General features: G+C 35.0%; 1 protein-coding gene across 1 annotated transcript; it reads right to left on the reverse strand.

The window, feature by feature from the left end:
- Nucleotides 1-799: 799 nt before the first annotated feature.
- Nucleotides 800-9,102, reverse strand: LOC119838156 (putative fatty acyl-CoA reductase CG5065). Its single transcript, XM_038363997.1, has 13 exons — nucleotides 8,997-9,102; nucleotides 8,081-8,211; nucleotides 7,411-7,498; nucleotides 6,824-6,896; nucleotides 5,841-5,931; nucleotides 4,470-4,615; nucleotides 4,071-4,180; nucleotides 3,435-3,518; nucleotides 3,178-3,286; nucleotides 2,173-2,350; nucleotides 1,916-1,986; nucleotides 1,518-1,775; nucleotides 800-961 (listed from the first exon to the last, which is right to left on the reverse strand). Exons 1-13 carry the CDS (start codon nucleotides 9,085-9,087, stop codon nucleotides 865-867), a joined length of 1,527 nt encoding a protein of 508 aa, XP_038219925.1. The 5' UTR covers nucleotides 9,088-9,102; the 3' UTR covers nucleotides 800-864.
- Between the last annotated feature and the right edge of the window lie 8,955 nt (nucleotides 9,103-18,057).

Consider the following 18,057-nt stretch of genomic DNA (forward strand, 5'->3'; position numbering starts at 1 on the left):
TGATTCATTAAATGAGTAAGTAAATTACATAATATATAAAGGCGTGTTTTTAAAATATTATTTGAATGTCCAATATGTACATAACATTTATTACACACGTTAGAATGGTCAGCTGCACATCATCCTAATGAACTGTCTCAAGCCGAAATTAAAACTTTGATAGAGTGAATTAGATGTTTGTTGTCATTTTATTGATTTAAATTACATAAATTAGGTCCGTCGCACGCCTCTCATGCGAAGCATATAAGATATTGCTCTTCGCGAAAATCAAGCGTCATTTGAACTAAAAGTAGGAATCTCCTTTTATTTTCTATTCCACTCGGAATGATTTACAAAAAATAGCTGTTTGTGACAAATTTTTATAACATATTTTGCGTTTACAAGACAGATAACATAATAATATAAGTTTTCAATAAAAAAAAGATTCAGATACCTGATGGGATCTCGGTAAAATTTATAAAGATTTGAAATATATATTATTAATAATCCTTCCATAACAACTTATTTACTTTTCATATTTAGCTTATTTGTTTTGGTATTTAATACGTTGTTCTATTCTTGATTTTGTTAAACATAAATTTTGCAAAACATTTTGCTATGTCTATAACAAATAACAAAATACTTATATTTCTGTAAGTATAACCACACATACTATTATAATACTATGCTAGATATAAAGAAAACGCAATAGAAGATTTAAAAGATTTATTTATTTAAAGTCTAAGCGTTTAAAAATTCAAATTTATGTTTTTGATATAGTTCAAAAATTATATCACATCAACTTCACATGATAATTTTATATTCTGTGACACAAAGCATTTTTTTTATTTCTTTCACTAGCGCGGGAAGTGACGTTTTAATCTCTCAATAAAGATAACTCTGTACCAAATTCGTGTTTAGAATCCACCAACCCATAGACATATAGAACAGACCATGGACTAGCCGTTGCATGTTTCGTAATCTGTAACAAATAATGAAAAATAAGATGCATGACATTTGGTCCCAGAATTCCGCCGTTTTGAAAAAAATTTAATCAAAAAGAATAAATTTGATTACGAAGCGGTATTCGAACGCTCGTCATTTGCCGTGATCCCGCCTCAGCAATCGAATTTCTCCAACTCTTTCGGTTTATGTGCCTAAGGGACACTCCACGCCATCTATCTCAATAGATGATTCTTTAAAAAAATTCTCATTTGTAAAGCACTTGAATGCTATAAAACTGAAATTTAAATCCGCCCTTTTATTATATATGTCACTTTTGTATGACTAATACCATGTATAATGTAATCCAACCTAAAATTAATTTTAGGCTAGGTATGTTATAAATAAAATAGAAGCTTTTCCCATGTCTTAACGCACGGTAGATTTATAAATCTTTCATCAGGTTCCCGTGATGGTAAGCGATGATTTTAACATTTGCAGAAGGGTTTCTGCGAATGAGTTGTCCGCTTGTAAGGGTTAAGGGATGGGGTGAGGACTGAAGGAATAGCATAGAAGGGTGAGGAAATAATCCTTACCTCCTGTTATGCTCCCTGGCTTTAGGTATATCCTCGTCTTTTTCGTTTAAAATATATTTTCTAGCGCCGTGCGTCGAAATCTTGAAAAATTTATATTGATCTATTTTCTCCACCTCGTAATAAAACTCATCTTTGTCAACATCTTTTATAGCGGCCCGTAGTTTCGTGAAGTTCTCATTGCAGAACGTCCATTGCTGTGTTGTGTAGTACTGAAGAGCTATTTGTACCGAATATATGCGTCGTTGTATTTTCGTCAATCTGAAATCATCGAACATTTAATAGCACCCTTACCCGTATCATACATACGTGATACGCTTGCGTGCAAAGATGTCATTTGATTTCGCTTATTTTTATACAAAACTTCGGAGAGAAATAAGATAAAGCATTTCCGTACTTACATTGGTTTCTTTCCCAACAATATATAAAATGCATCCACAATCAGAGCTGGCAATAAATGCTCGAATATAACCTAAAATCAAGAATTATCATTTAGTTAATGATATTCAGACATTAAACAAATAAACACGTACTGAAAATTAAAAAATAGCCTCTAGATGAGTTGTCCTTTTGTACAAAACTTATGCTTAGGGTATTTTTACTCCGAGAAAGACTCTGTGAAATGGTGTAATAAGAAATGTTATTTTTTCAAACTTACAGAAATATTATATTTAAACCTGGAACTTGTCACGCCGCCGGAGCAAACCCAAAGAGCACCATCCAAGGGTATTTCTTCCATAACTTTGAAACCGATTTCTCGTATCTCTTTAACTGTGATGTTGTTTAGGGAACCCGCACAGATATTGTATATGGGTATATCGTCGGTTTTTTTTAATCTGTAGGGCAAAGAGTATGTATATATTTTATAGCAATAGCGTAGTATTATATTATGTATTAATATTAGAAAAAAAAGTCAATTTATATGTTTATAAATGTTATAGATTTGACATAAAAAAAAACTATTTTCCAATACTCTTGAAAGTTTTCGTCGCTAAGTTCTCGCTGCTCTGCGTAGCACCTAAGCCGCACTATTTTCTGATTAATTAATTTCTGTAAGTTTTAGTTGTAATCTTTTTTTTTCTTTTTTTCTGTTTAGAGTAGAAATTTTTTTTTTTTGTTTAGTTAATCTTGCGCACCAGATCGTTTGTGTATCTATAGAATAGATTTATGCATAGAACAATATTCATTGTACATAATGCCCGCTGCTATTATGTAAGTGTATAAGTTGACATGACAGACAAAAAGAGCTACCGCTGTTATTAAATATATAATATACTTGGTCAAAAAGGAAAGAAAGAAAAAAGTTTTTCACCTTTAAACGCATATACACATTAAAAACGCCGACAGAAAGAAATACAAGCAACTATACATTAAAATATAAATGAATAATCATAATAAAAAATCGAAACATCTACCCGCATATATAAGATAGAAGGGTAAGCGACTCAGTATGCGCCGTTCCAGGACAAGACTGGATATGGCGCTGACTTTCAGTGGCTCTCCGATGACAAAATATGATTTAATAACCACAAAGCAGTCATTTATACATGGTTAGTTCTCTCTTTTCTTATTGTCTGTGTCTTACAGTGTGTATTCTACAGAAAGAAATAAAATATATAAGAGAGGAGATATTTATCATGCTTTCATACTGCTCTCAACTCACTTTTTAGTACCCCGAATCCAGGCAGCGGCGATAAAGTTTTTAACAGCGACATCCACGGGGATATAATCGGATATCAGGTCTGGTTTAGAGAGAGTTGTACGCAGGATACCTGAATGGTGCAAAAAATAATAATAAACGAACGAAAATATATCGAAACAATTATTTTCTACATAAAGGTCATCGAGGTACCTGGGCAGAGAGATCTTCGGGCGAATTAGGTAAATGTGGTAAATAAAAGCATATAAATAGTTAATTACCTTTAGCCGATGCTACCATAATTCCAACAGGACCATTCAGGTTAGCATTCCAACCAGGCAGCGGCTCCAAGTGACTCGAAATCACTGGAATTTGAGTGAATCTTTAGTAATATTATAAATATAATCTATTAATGTGAAAGTGTGTTGTTGTCTTTTTCCAAATCGCAATATGATGGGTATGTCTGGAGATAGTAAGGAGGCTAAAAATCGGACAGCCTTGTTCGACTCTGAAGTGTTCCTTACGTTCGGATTTGGTATTAGATTAGGTCAAGTTATATATTTAATTGTTATATTTGCTTTGCATAAAATCAAAGAGTAAATTATGTCATAGCGGGCAACTGAGCTGGTGGTGTTTGAAGTGTAAATATGTAATTCATAAAATTTAATAAGTATCATACATTCCGATATTATTTTAGAAAATCAGTATATTAATATAGATCAAGACGTGATGGTGGCACGTGGATAACGACGGTGAGGATAACGACCCATATCGCTATGTCCATTTTTCCATGATGGAATTAGTGCTGCATTAAGACGTGATAGTAACCCCCCTGGCCTCTGAACTGAACGTTTACGCTATCAGGTGAGTTATGCTCACGGCGTTTCTGTCACCATAACATTTAGATCCTAAGATACCTATAGATGGTCGAAGTATAACAGCGGGTATAATTCCTTTATTCTGGTATACAACGTGTTCTGCAAGCTGTTTTGTGAAGACATACGTGTTTGGCAGCTCTCCAAGGTACCTGTAATGTTTAAATCATATATACAGCTGTAGTATTTCTGTAATATTATCGGCTTTTGCACCGTCGCTCTTAGTCAAAGAGTACATTTGTAAATATAGTAGACTAAAAATATATTTAAGGTTACACTAATTTGGGTTATATTTTATAAATTGGTGACACAGTATGTATTGACCATACCAGTAGTACCATACTATGATATATTATACTGTGGTAGAAAATAAGTGAAAAACCAATGATGCGTAATAAGATATTTTCAAGAAGAGGATATAACAATTCTGGTTATGCTTACTTCGGTGTTAATATCTTTAATGTCTCCGGGTCCAGAGCCTCACAGATGGCAAGAGTGTCCCTCCAGTCAGCATGAGGAGGATATATCACTTCTTCTATGGTATCCCGATTTGTGTTAGAATAGCTTGTGGATACGTGAACAAAACTCTGAAAGATATTGTCGGAATATGCAAGATTTTTTTTTTTATGTGGGAGTTGAGTACGCTACGGCACGAATTGGGCCTGCTCGCACCGGGGAAGTACCAAACCTCTACAGAAGACCGGCGTGAAATAGTGGCTTGTAACTGAGTTACGTTCGGTGAGTGAGGGAGCCGGGGGCCTGCTGATCCGCACCCTTTATTCCTCTCTCAATTCTTTCTTAATCCTTCTCAAATTCAAAGTCGCCTTTACAAATGTTCATGGGCGGTGTTAGCGCTTCCCATCAGGCGACCCACCAGCTCCATTGTCGACGATTACATAAAAAATAGATGAATTATATTGCTACAAAAAATTTACATGAAAATATGCAATTGATATCCTTTTAGACGCTCGTTCCGGCTCCGCCTGGTATAAACAAATAATAAAATATTGCCTATGATACAGATAACGTGGCTTTTTATCGAAACAATGGCTTGTAAAATTGGTTCAGGGCACAAATATTAGTATGGATTAAACTAAAGAATAAGCATAAAATTGACAAAGTGAGATTTGGAAAGATTTTAATTAACCCCTTCTACCCCTTAAACACCTCACGTAATTTATGGATGCCCCCTTATTGATGTATTAACGTACTATCTAATTTATGCTAATAAGATACATTATGTGTGCAAAAAAAGGGTGTCACTTAGGAATAGCATTATTATTTGTGTATATGTAACTACAGTGGATAAACTGAAGGCATTAAAGTTGATGAATTCGTCAGTTTTCTATAAGTCATTTACTAACAATAATCTCTGTTATCTAAGCAATTATTTCAAATAATTAAATACGTTTTTTTATGTCATCGTCGACAATGGAGGTGGTGGGTCGCATGATGGTAAGCGCTACCACCGACCATGGACATTTGGGGAGGCGTATTAGGTCTGCAATCGACCTTACGCCTCTACAAATGGATTGGCGACTTTAAATTGGAAAAAGATTAAGAAAGGAATGACGAAAGGACTAGAAAAGGTAAGGAAAAGGATACGGGCCTCCGGCTCCCCCACTCACCGAACGAAACACAGCAGTATGCTATTTCATGCCGGTCTTCTGTGGGGGTGTGGTACTTCCCCGGTGCGAGCTGGCGCAATTCGTGCCGATGCGTGCTCGACTACCAAAAATTATGCTCACGGAGTTCTCTTATGAGTGTTTTTTTTTCAGGCCACTTATTAAAATGTAATATTTTTGAACACACCTCAAGACATTGCATTTCTTTCGCCAAGTCTATAATTTCTCTCGTGCCTCGTAAATTTAGTTTCGCTGCGTAGTCCAGTGTATCATTGAATCTGACGGAACGATTAAAAAATATCATTATATATTCTTACACCTAAAATAGACACATAAAAATGTTTGTGGGTACGTTCTGTTTTAAAACATTCTTAGTCAATATCGACTTAGAAGTGCGTGCTAATCCGGGGGTGAAAGCTAGTCTTTATATATAATAAAGGCATGTTAGTTACACTATTTGGCTTTTTAGTCTATATATAAAATAAGATGTGCTAGATACACTATTAACCAAGAATGACTTAACCGATTTGGATGAAATTTGTTATAGATATAGTTTTAGATCCGAAAAAAAGGTGTGTGTGCGATTCACACATGATAGAAGTGAAACTTCAATAAATCGTCAAAAGAATGAATAAAATAGTATGTATATTTCTGTCTCATTCTTTGCCGGCTTCATTCTACACATTTTTGTATTTCTGTCTCTTACCTGTCGTTTTTCCGTTGCATCAGGTTTGAAATCACAACGATTCTAAAGAAGTTTCACTTCAAAAAGGAGTGACTTTTTGTCTCGGACTATCTGACACTGCCTATCTTTTCCTTCGAAAACGCGGACTCATCCGCAGGCAGAAAGAGAATGTAAACTTTTTGACGGATTTTAAACGCGATTTATACATTTTATAATTAACCAGACATTTCGAACGCTTTACAGCGGGCGTGGTCACAGGGAGACTAAGATGTTACATGTCTTGAAGGTCATACCAAAAATTGTTGTTTGTTAACTACCTCCACTTATTTCTCCGCAGTTGGTATGTTGAGTATTTTTCTTTAATTTCTAAATGTATAATACTCGCGTAAAATCAAACACAAGAAAATACTACTATTTATTAAAAAAAATCGGTTCTGTTTCTTATATTTGCTAGATTTTTCTATAAATGACTATAAACTACTAACCTTACGCTAGCCGCTACGTGGAAAACTATATTGACTCGATTTATGAGCAAAGCTCTGTCTTCTTCAGAGAGACCTGATAAAAATATAACAACTGTTACCAATTTACATGTTGTCGTTACGTATTTTCAACCGACTTCAAAAAAAGAAGGTCCTATATCGAGTTTCGGCTTTGTTACCTCGAAATTTTTGACTGGATGCACCGATTTCGATGATTTTTTTATGTATTGGAAGTCTTCCTTGTGGTTCTATTTACATTTGGTCTAGATCTAACAATTTGAAGGCTGTTTAGTTTTAAATTATAATTATAGTTATGAATTAGGATTATATATGATTTTATGATCTCTATTCCATCTTTGTTACTCAATGAAATGAATTCATTTAAATTAGATAGTTTTAGATCTTATACAATAATAACTAACTCTAAAATAGTTCCCTCAATTATCCTGTGTGTATACCTATGTATACCTATATATGTACAATTATACTCAGACACACAGGCCTCTTACGAGGATAAAGTAGCTTCAAAAGTTAATTTTTAAAAATTCGAATCAACAATTTAAAAGCACAAAATAAAACATGAATCATACCTAATCCCAGCTCGGAAATGTCACCAGCTACAGAAAACACTTTTCTCTCGAAAACGCCAGGTCTTTCCTTGCGCAGGCGCTCGAAGCACTAAAAATTTTATTTTAATCTATTTATGTAAGGATGTGTGGCGTTAAATAAACGTTTCCTTTCTTTTTTTCAAAATATTCTGCAAACTTAACGCCGTAGAATCTTTATTATATACTAGATGCTCGTCCTTTGACCGCCTCCTTGGTACAGTGGCTAACGCGTGACCTTAGAACCGAGGGGTCCTGGGTTCGATTCCCGGTGGAGACGCAAAAAAAAAATTCTCGGTCTGGCAGGACATAGAAGGCTGATCACCTACTTGTCCATAAAGTAAATCGATCAGTGAAACAGATGTATATCATCTGCCCCATACCCCAGTAGGGGACACGGGACTTCACTTTTTTTAGATGCTCGTCCCGGCTCCGCCCGGATATCAAGATTCCTGTCTTATCTGAAGAGAGCATTTATATCGGGATAAAAAGTATCCTAATTTCATCAAAAACATTCAGTAATTTCAACGTGATTGACGGATCAACATCCAAACAAACAAACTTTCACATTTATAATATTAGTGTTATTTATAAGATTTGACCAATATATATTTCCATTCAAATGGAAATTATAAAACGTTCAAAAATAACTTACAGAACTCTTGTATAAATCTGCGAGTCTATCTTCAGAATTCACTCCCTTCTTGCTCCTGAGGAGCAAGTATATCCTTTCCAAATCCGTGCACGAGTAAAGGAGTTTCTCTATTAATACAGTGCCCATAAATCCTAAAAATATATATATAAAAACAGATAATCAATAAATAGCTTCACTACATAGTATAAAACAAAGTTGCTTTCTCTGTCTGCCCCTTTGACCCTATGCATGCTTAAATTTTTAAAACTACGCAACGGATTATAATGAGTTTATTTGTAAATAGATAGAGTGATTTAAGAGGAAGATTTATATGTATAAAAACATTTATAAAACTACACCAAATTTAACGCGTGCGGAGCCGCGGCAAAAGAATACATCTATAGAAGAGAGAGAGAAATTTCATCCTCATAATTGACCATTACGATGGATGCAATAAAAATGTTAATAGATTTAAGTCATTTATAAATTAAAGACTTAAAACGGATAATAAACGCGGGTTATTTATTATATTATTATTATGATTTAAAATCCGTTTAAGTCTTTAATTTATAAATATAGATATAATACTCGCGTAAAATCAAACACAAGAAAATACTAGGTTTAAATCAGTTCAGTCCCAGGGTGTGGTAAGCGATATTTCTAAAACTTTCAAATGCTATTTTCTTTGTAAAAAAATGATGCAATATTTTGTTTAAAATTCTCGATTACAGTATCTTCTTCTTTGTGCGTTTTGATTACCTGGTTGAAGCCCTAAGGTCACCTCTTGTGCAACTTGTATTTTTAGTCTGTACTTTGTAATGTTTGGTGTGTACAATAAATTATTCATTCATTCATGAGTACATCTCAACCGCGTAACGTAACAATATTTAACCTAGGCAAAACCTGGAAATGGAGCTAGTGAGTTACATTTACTTACCAGAGCCGCCAGTTACGAAAATCGTCTTGTTTGCATAATACTCTTTGATATTCGGTACGTCTTGTAAATCTCGATCCTCTAAGAAAGTCATTGTAGCGAAACAATATAACGGCACCTGTAATTAAATGACAGTTAACAAAGTTATAGAATGTGGTAGTCGAGCACGCTTCGGCACGAATTGGGCCAGCTCGCACCGGGGAAGTACCACACCCCCACAGAAGACCGACGTGAAATAGCATTCTGCTGTGTTCGGTGAGTGGGGAAGCCAGCGGCCTATCCTATTCCTTCCCCTTCCCAGTCCTTTCCTTTATTCCTTTCGAAAATCCTTTCTTAATCCCTTCCCAATTTAAAGTCGGCAATCCATTTGTAGAGGCGTAAGGTCTGCAACGTATCTTACACCTCTCCAAATGTTCATGGGCGGTGGTAGCGCTTACCATCAGGCGTCCCACCAGCTCCGTTACCGGCTGTGACATAAAAAAAAAAAAAAAAAAATCGGCTTCAAAAAAATCCGCAAATCGTCTGTATGTTTTGTGTTTTCTACCTCAGAACTCTCGATTGAGTGATCCGATTTGGGTGATTCTTTATTCGAAAGCTGACACCTTTCGCGTTCCATTTAAATTTTTTTGGCCTTGTTTTGATAATTCGAAAACATCGTTTTTGATTGTAGCATAATTAATTCAATTAAGAATTCAAAAGGCGACACTTAATTCGTGGTCTCTTTGTATACTATCTAGGAATTTATAAAAAAAAACAATTAAAATCAGAGATCAAAGGTGAATTCGTTCTTCGAATAAGGAGTGAAGACTATCCATACATATGTATCTTGTAAATTATGTACACTAAAATTATAAAGAGGAAATGTTTGTATGTTTGTAACGTTTTCACGCAAAAACTACTGGACCGATTACAAAAATTCTTTCACCATTAGAAAGCTGCAACTTCACTGAGTGGCACAAGCTATATATATATCATGGGGGAAGCCGGGGCGAATAGCTAGCGTACAAAATAAACAGTATTGAACTGTCTATTAGCAAAGGGGCCATCCATTAACGGGATACAAGAACAGTAAGGGGATGGCGGTGTATCTCACTTAATTTCACGTTTGGGAGAAGCGGAAGGGGTGGAGGGGGGGGATCATATCAGAAAATATAACATCGTTTTATAAACATGTAGTTTGTTTCTAGTCGAAAGAGAAAAATTATATGAGAAAATAGTTTTAAATTAATTAAAATATGATTTTTGTATGTGGTAGTCGAGCACGTTTCCGCACGAATTGGGCCAGCTCGCACCGGGGAAGTACCACACCCCCACAGAAGACCGGCGTGAAATAGCATTATGCTGTGTTTCGTTCGGTGAATGGGGGAGCCGGAGGCCCATGTCCTTTTCCTTACCCTTCCCAGTCCTTTCCCTTATTCCTATCGCCAATCCTTTCTTAAGCCCTTCCTAAAAAAGTCCGCAATCTATTTGTAGAGGCGTAAGGTCTGCAATGGACCTTCCGCCTCTCCAAATGTTCACGGGCGGTGGTAGCGCTTACCATCAGGCGTACCACCAGCTCCATTGCCGACTGTAACATAAAAAAATATATTTATTGAAAACCGTGTATTATTCTGTTTACTTCCAATTCTTGTTATTTTATATTTGCATGAAACAATGATGTTTAAATTGCCTGTCTTGTAATAAATCAAAATAATTAATTATGTAATCTACGAACATATCATGATATCAAAATGGTCCCCACATAATAGTTACAGAGAAGATTTCTGTTCAGAAAATCGTATGTTATGTTTGTAAAAAAATCGTATTTGATATATGTTTGTAAATTAAAAAAAGAAGCACCATTTTGCCACACTTTATTTATTTATTTATTTATTTATAATACTTTATTGTACAAAACAGAAAGAATAGTTTATACAAAATATAATATGGCACAATGATATTCTGTACAAAAGGCGGCCTTATTGCTAGACAGCAATCTCTGCCAGGCAACCTGGTAGGAAAGGAAATGCAAGAGGTTTTAGGGTTAGTGTAAGAAACTAAAAAATATGTCAGAATATGAGAAAAAAAATAAATAAAATACACATGTTTTACATAAATACTATATAAAAATATATACTCTTACAATAAAATACATAAACTATACTAGATAAACAATATATACAAAAATTACAAATGGCTTATACTGCTACTGCATGGACAGGTAATGAACTTTCAATAAATGAACTTTCAAAAAATTACTTTCTAATGATGAATTTTCAAATGAATGATTTTTTTGTCAGTCTGTTCATGACGTAGCATCCCTGGATAGGTGCACTATCGAACATTAATACATGATTTAACCACGCGCGGCGCATATATATTACGTCCTATCCTAATATTATAAATGCGAAAGTTTGTAAGGATAATTAGTTTTTATGTTATAGAGAGAATTTTCAGGATTCTCGCGATAAAAGCTTTGGACATGTTGTGTTAAATTCATTTTGTATTTAATGTTTAATATACTTTTTCGGAATGTTAATGAAACAGACGTGTTTTACGTTCATTTGGGTGACGATATTTTTTTGTACACAACTGTAGAACTTAGCAACTAAAATAAACTATACATTGAATTTGACTTATATTTATTAAAATACTAGCTGCGCCCCGCGGTTTCACCTACATAAGTCCGTATCTCGTAGGAATATCGGGATAAAAAGTTGCCTATATGTTATTCCAGTTGTCCAGCTGTCTACGTACCAAATTTCATTGCAATCGGTTCAGTAGCTTTTGCGTGAAAGAACAACAAACACACACACATCCTTACAAACTCGCATTTATAATATTAGTAGGAAAGTAGGATTGTTAATTTCGTCGTCCTAGTTTCGTTTTCACTATAGGGACAAACGCTTAATATACTTTTAAGGCAAGCACAACTTGGTAGACATCACATCCAATTTATACTTAACGTTTTACTGATCGTTATATTATATACGTAAGATAAGAAGTAGGATAAGATGTCACTACTATTCTAATTACAACCACACGTCAATCAAAAACCGTTCAGCGATTTGTGCTGTAGTGCCAAAGAAATGGACAATACAGATCACATACATACATTCACATAAAACATTACTTCTACAGTTACCTCAATAAAACACAGCACCGCCAAGAGGTTATACACAACTGAAGGATGATTACTGTCGTTGAACTGAATTTATTATATTACGAAGAGTAAATGTTAATAAGAGGTATTGTTGCTTGACCTTTGAGCTTTCACGAAAAGCGTGTATCGACGCATTCGCGAATGAGACGCGAATACAGGGTGTCATAATGATGGGCGCCGGGCGATGGATTGTTGTGCTCTTCATCCTGCCGATGTTATTTATATCCTGTTTTTACTCTTCTTGTAAAGGTTCACAATAAAGAGTTTTTGATTGATTGATTGATTGATCGGGGACGTCATTTTTTTTTTTATTTCTTAGCGGGCAGCTGAGCTGGTGGTTCGCCTGATGGTAAGCGATCACCACCGCCCATGAACATTCGCAAAGGTAGTACCTCTGTGAATGCGCTGCCCGCTTTTATGGGGTAAGGGAAAATGAAAGGATTAACGACTGGAAAGAAGGAATGGACTAGGACGGGTGAGGAAAAGGAAACGGGCCTCCGGCTCCCCCACTCACCGTACGAAACACAGTGGCATGCCACTATTTCACGCCGGTTTTCTGTGGGGGTGTGGTACTTCCCCGGTGCGAGCTGGCCCAATTCGTGCCGAAGCGTGCTCGACTCCCACAATAATCCATCGTCCGGTGCGGTGAGGCGTGCGCGAGACGTGTTTCGCTTACGCCGCTCACAGGAGGTAAGATCTGTCAAATAAGCCGCGTGGTGCCTGGCCTGCAGGGCTGCCGCCGAGGGGGTCGCGGACGAATCTTACAAGTACCCGTTGCTCCTTCACTTACGCGGCTTGACGGAACACAGTGGGGTTTTAGTCGGTAGGAATCCGACATAACCCACCACCTTTTCCCCGGGGGCCGTGGGTATCTATGCAAGATTTCCCCACTATAAAAAAAGGGTGTCATAATGATGCAATATGTTTTGTTCTTCAATTTTTATATCTGCTTTTAAAATACTTATCAATTGATAATATTTAAAACTAGACGCTCGTCCCGGCCCCGCCCGGATATCAAGATTCCTGTTTAATCCCAAGGGAGCATTTAATCGGGATAAAAAGTATCCTATCACCAGCCAGCAAGTCAGCTCGCACCTGTCTGTATACCAAATTTTATCAATCCGTTCAATAGTTTTAGCGTGATTGACGGACAAACATCCAAACAAACAAATTTTCACACTTTTCACTTTTTTAGTGTGACTTCGACAAAATCAGTTCACAATTAATAATAAGCTTTTTTTAACAGTTATAAATAAAATTCATAATCTTTTACAAACATCACAATAAATTGTTATAATTTGAAATACAATTGGAAAGCTAGCAGAGAACAGTTAATAAGCGTTAATTTCAATAAGAAAACGCATAAATAGTTTTATTTAGAAGCACTAGATCATCTAGAAGCGCTTTTGAGTTCTATACATAAATTAATATTACCCATTTACCACAGGTTCAAAGAACAGCCATTTGTATATGATAGTAGTTTATATCTTAAACGTATGTGTTTTCAAACTGACCTCAAAAAATGAGTTTATCAGAACTATATGTCTTTTGGCTTTGTTAGCTCAGAACTTTGCACTGGGTGAACCGATTTTGATTATTTTTATTTTATTTGACAGCAGGCGCTAACCGTGTGTTCTCATTTAATTTGCTGTAGTTATTTTATGGCGGTATTTTTTTTTTGTTAATTGTATTCGCGTATGTATGTAATGTAATCACACAAAAACTACTGCACCAATCACAGTTATTCTTTCACCATTAGACAGCTGCATCTTTTTCGTATGCTATATATGCACCACGGGCAAATCCGGGGCGGTTATTAACTATATACATGACCACTTGTGTTGATGCTCTCCAACAGACGGTAATTGTCGTATGTTTGTGTGAGTAAACCACTTAAAACGTTTTGTAGTTAGTTCCCGTAGGTACTATCTAGGTAAGTAGTGAGTAGTTAGAAATTGCCTAAACACTGCGGGGTTACAATCACTAAATAGTATAAAAAAGTCGCTTTCTCTGTGCCTATGTCCATATGTCCCTATGTATGCTAAAAATCTTTAAAACTACGCAACGGAATTTGGGGTTTTATAATACATAGAGTGATTCAATAAAAAGGTATATATATGATAACATCTTTTAAACTAGTCCGCATTAATGCGTGGGGAGCCGCGAGCAAGAGCTAGTACAATATAATAATAAGCCCATTTATTCTTATGTAAGAGAATATACAGCTATTGTGTACGAATTCATATTGTTCAATCATAAAATATCTCCTACTATCTGCGCCCCGCGGTTTCACGCGCGTAAGTCTGTATCCCGTAAGAATATCGGGATAAAAGTTGCCTATATGTTATTCCAGTTGTCCAGCTATCTACGTACCAAATTACATTGCAATCGGTTCAGTAGTTTTTGCGTGAAAGAGCAACAAACACACACACATCCTTACAAACTTTCGCATTTTAATATTAGTAGGATATATTATAACTCAATTTAAAAATGCATACGTTGTATGTTTTCGTAACTTACCAAGATCTTTTATAACACTCTGTATACAAGAAAACATTTAAATTCACAAATATTAATGCGATTTTGTCTCTTACCCACATAATTAAAATTAAATCATTACAATAACAATAGTACGGGCGTTGACTTTTAAAATTTATTTAAATGCAGTCTGATTAATATGCCGGTTGATATAATATACAAAAAATTGCTCATATTACATAAGGGAAAATATAATAGAGTTACATAAATTATGAAATGAATTAAAATTAATTGATTTATCCAATTAGCTGTTACACAATAATTTATACACAAAATCAGTGCTTACGCTTCCGAGGCTTTTCTTTAAATTGACATGAATTACTTTAATTATTACTAACCTAATCTAAATTAAGCAATATTCTTGTATATTGCTTACAGAGTATAGTAGAAAACACCAAAAAGCAGTTAATATATAAAGGGTTTAGCCAGGAACACGCATACATATAGCTTATAGCTATAGCAGGGATAGCTTTTGTTTTTTCTACTATTTAAAAAATGGTAGAAATTTTGCTTATTTTTGGTAGATAACTGAACCACCTCAAAACACGTCTTTTTACTTGTTATTATCCTCTATACCAGAATTATAGAAATAGAAATTTTGCCATTTTTATTAGAAAACTAACAGCGCTTAAACACCAATATTTGCTAGTACTTCCCTACTAGATATATTATACTACTACTATATATATTCTAACGATAATTCACTGAAAAAAACTGAATTTGTGAACCTGCCACCAAAGAGTAATTTGAAAGCAAAATAACGTCGTATGCTCGGACGTATTTCAAAATTTCCTCTATACAGGCCTGGTATCCTATTTCTCACCTTTTCCAGTCCATTCTTTATTCCCACAGTTAATTCTTTCCTTATCCCTTTCCCCTTAAAAGCGAGGATTGCATTTGCTACGGCCCTACCTCTGCAATTGTCCATGGGCGGTGGTGATCGCTTACTATTAGGCGAACCACCAGCTCAGTTGCGTGCTATTTTATAAAATAATTCATTCACATACTTCATATCGTTTGAAATTTTTGAAGTGAAACTTCTGTAGAATCGTTGTGATTCCAAACCTGATGCAACGGAAAAAACGACAAGCAAGAGACACAAATACAAAAACGTATAGAATGAAGCCGGCAAAGAATGAGACAGAAATGTACATACTATTTTATATTTTATATATATTCATCTCATTCTTTTGTCGATTTACTGAAGTTTCACTTCTATCGTGTGTGAATCGCACACACACCTTTTTTTCACTTATTACTATATCAATAAGACAAATATCGTTTTTCTTATATCACAATGCGTATTTTTTTAATTAGTCGTCATACATACAGTAGAATGCGATAAAGATACTCTTTCTTCAAATAATAAACAGAATTCAATGTAAAATATTTATTATTTAACATATAATATATCGTCTTAAAGCCAGTAATTCCAGTATGGGAAACAGACAGAGCACTCATACACTGGAATTAGTGCTGCTTTAAGACGTCATGGTAACCCCTACGTACAATAATAAACTAACACAGCTCACATACGTTATACAAAAATTTTAATATATACGAGTAATTATCTATACAAATGGTTCTATTTCTGTAACCGTTTAGTTAATATACAAATAGCTAATTTAAGCATGTTTTTTACGCAAAAAACGTAACTTCAGTTTCAAATGTCATGCAAATACAAACCAAGAAATTGATTTTATGATATCTTCTTCAGCTTAGCAAGTTTTGTACGAAACCAGTTGTCCAGAACCACCATATAACAAAGATATAGAATAGCCCATGAGTTATTTTCTGTAGGATTTTCATTCTGGAAATAAAATTTGTGAATATTTAAAAAGATCTTATTCGTAGAAACATACATAATGAGAGCACGTATTGTAGAGGTATTTTAAAAAGCTTCGCATATCGCGGTCAAACCTAGTTATATAAAAATACTAGCTGCGCCCTGCGGTTTCACCCGCGTAAGTCCGTATCCCGTAGGAATATCGGGATAAAAAGTTGCCTATATGTTATTCCAGTTGTCCAGCTGTGTACGTACCAAATTTCATTGCAATCGGTTCAGTAGCTTTTGCGTGAAGGAGCAACAAACTCACACACATCCATACAAACTTTCGCATTTATAATATTAGTAGGATAATACTATATTTAAATTTAACGAAAATCAAATCTGCAACGTCATTTATATGTACTTTGCGTTAAATTTGAATATAAAAATGGCGCGTGACTAACCAATAATACGTTTATATTACATATAATTATTTATGCAATTAAGCACGTACGAAAGCAATGTTTATAACTTTAATCAAATTAAATGTTTTAATCGCATAGGCATCCATCGATCCATCCATCTGTCCATCTATCTAATCATTCATCCAACCATACATTCATCGAGCCATCAAATCCATACCTACATAAATATTATTTATTTTGTTTTAAAAAGTAAAACTATGTTTAGTATGTTAATAGGTATGTTTTATGTAGGACTGACTGCGGCCCGCGGTTTCACCCGTGTAAGTCCGTAACCCGTAGGAATATCGGGATGAGAAGTTGCCTATGTGTTATACCAGTTGTTCATCTATATACGCACCAAATTTCATTGCAATCGGTTCAGTAGTTTTTGCGTGAAAGAACAACAAACACACACACACATCCTTACAAGCTTTCGCATTTATAATATTAGTAGGAAAGTAGGATCCTAGTTTCGGTTTTCGCTATAGGGACAAACGCTTAATATACCTTTAAGGCAAGCTCAACTTGGCAGGCTTCACATCCAATTTCTACTTAACATTTTACTGATCATAACAATAAGACACAAAAAAATTTTATGATCACTAAACTCTCGTTAAAATACCGTTTCCTTCTCCTCACCCTTTCCGGTCCATTCCTTCTTTCCATTCGTAAATCCTTTCCTTATCCAATTCCTTTATCAACCCAAAATTATTTTTTCTTTTTTTTCTTTTCTTTATTTCTTTCTTTAAAAGCGGGCAGCGCAATCGCAAAGACGGCCTCTGCTCTGTTCACGGGCGGCGGTGATCGCTTACCATCGGGCGAACCACCAGCTCAGTACCCGCTTATGGCATAATATAATTATAGTTAAAAAAAACACGCTTTTATTGCAAATTGAACTAAAAACTAGAAAATAATTTTTGATGGCAAAGAGTTTAAAGTAACTATAGTTGCAGATGAAACAATCAATCAAAATGAATCACCTCAAAACAAAATTATAATAAAATTTAAGTTATTAACACAATGATTCAATTCAGAGTAAAAAGCGTGGGGTGCTTAATATTTTTAAATTGGTAACTATCTATGAGAGGATAATTATGAACTACAGTAAAATGCACTGTTAGCCCTTACGTAGAGGATACGTATGGAAATTGT

Source organism: Zerene cesonia, unplaced genomic scaffold (genome assembly GCF_012273895.1).
Source record: "Zerene cesonia ecotype Mississippi unplaced genomic scaffold, Zerene_cesonia_1.1 Zces_u001, whole genome shotgun sequence".
Lineage (NCBI taxonomy): Eukaryota > Metazoa > Arthropoda > Insecta > Lepidoptera > Pieridae > Zerene > Zerene cesonia.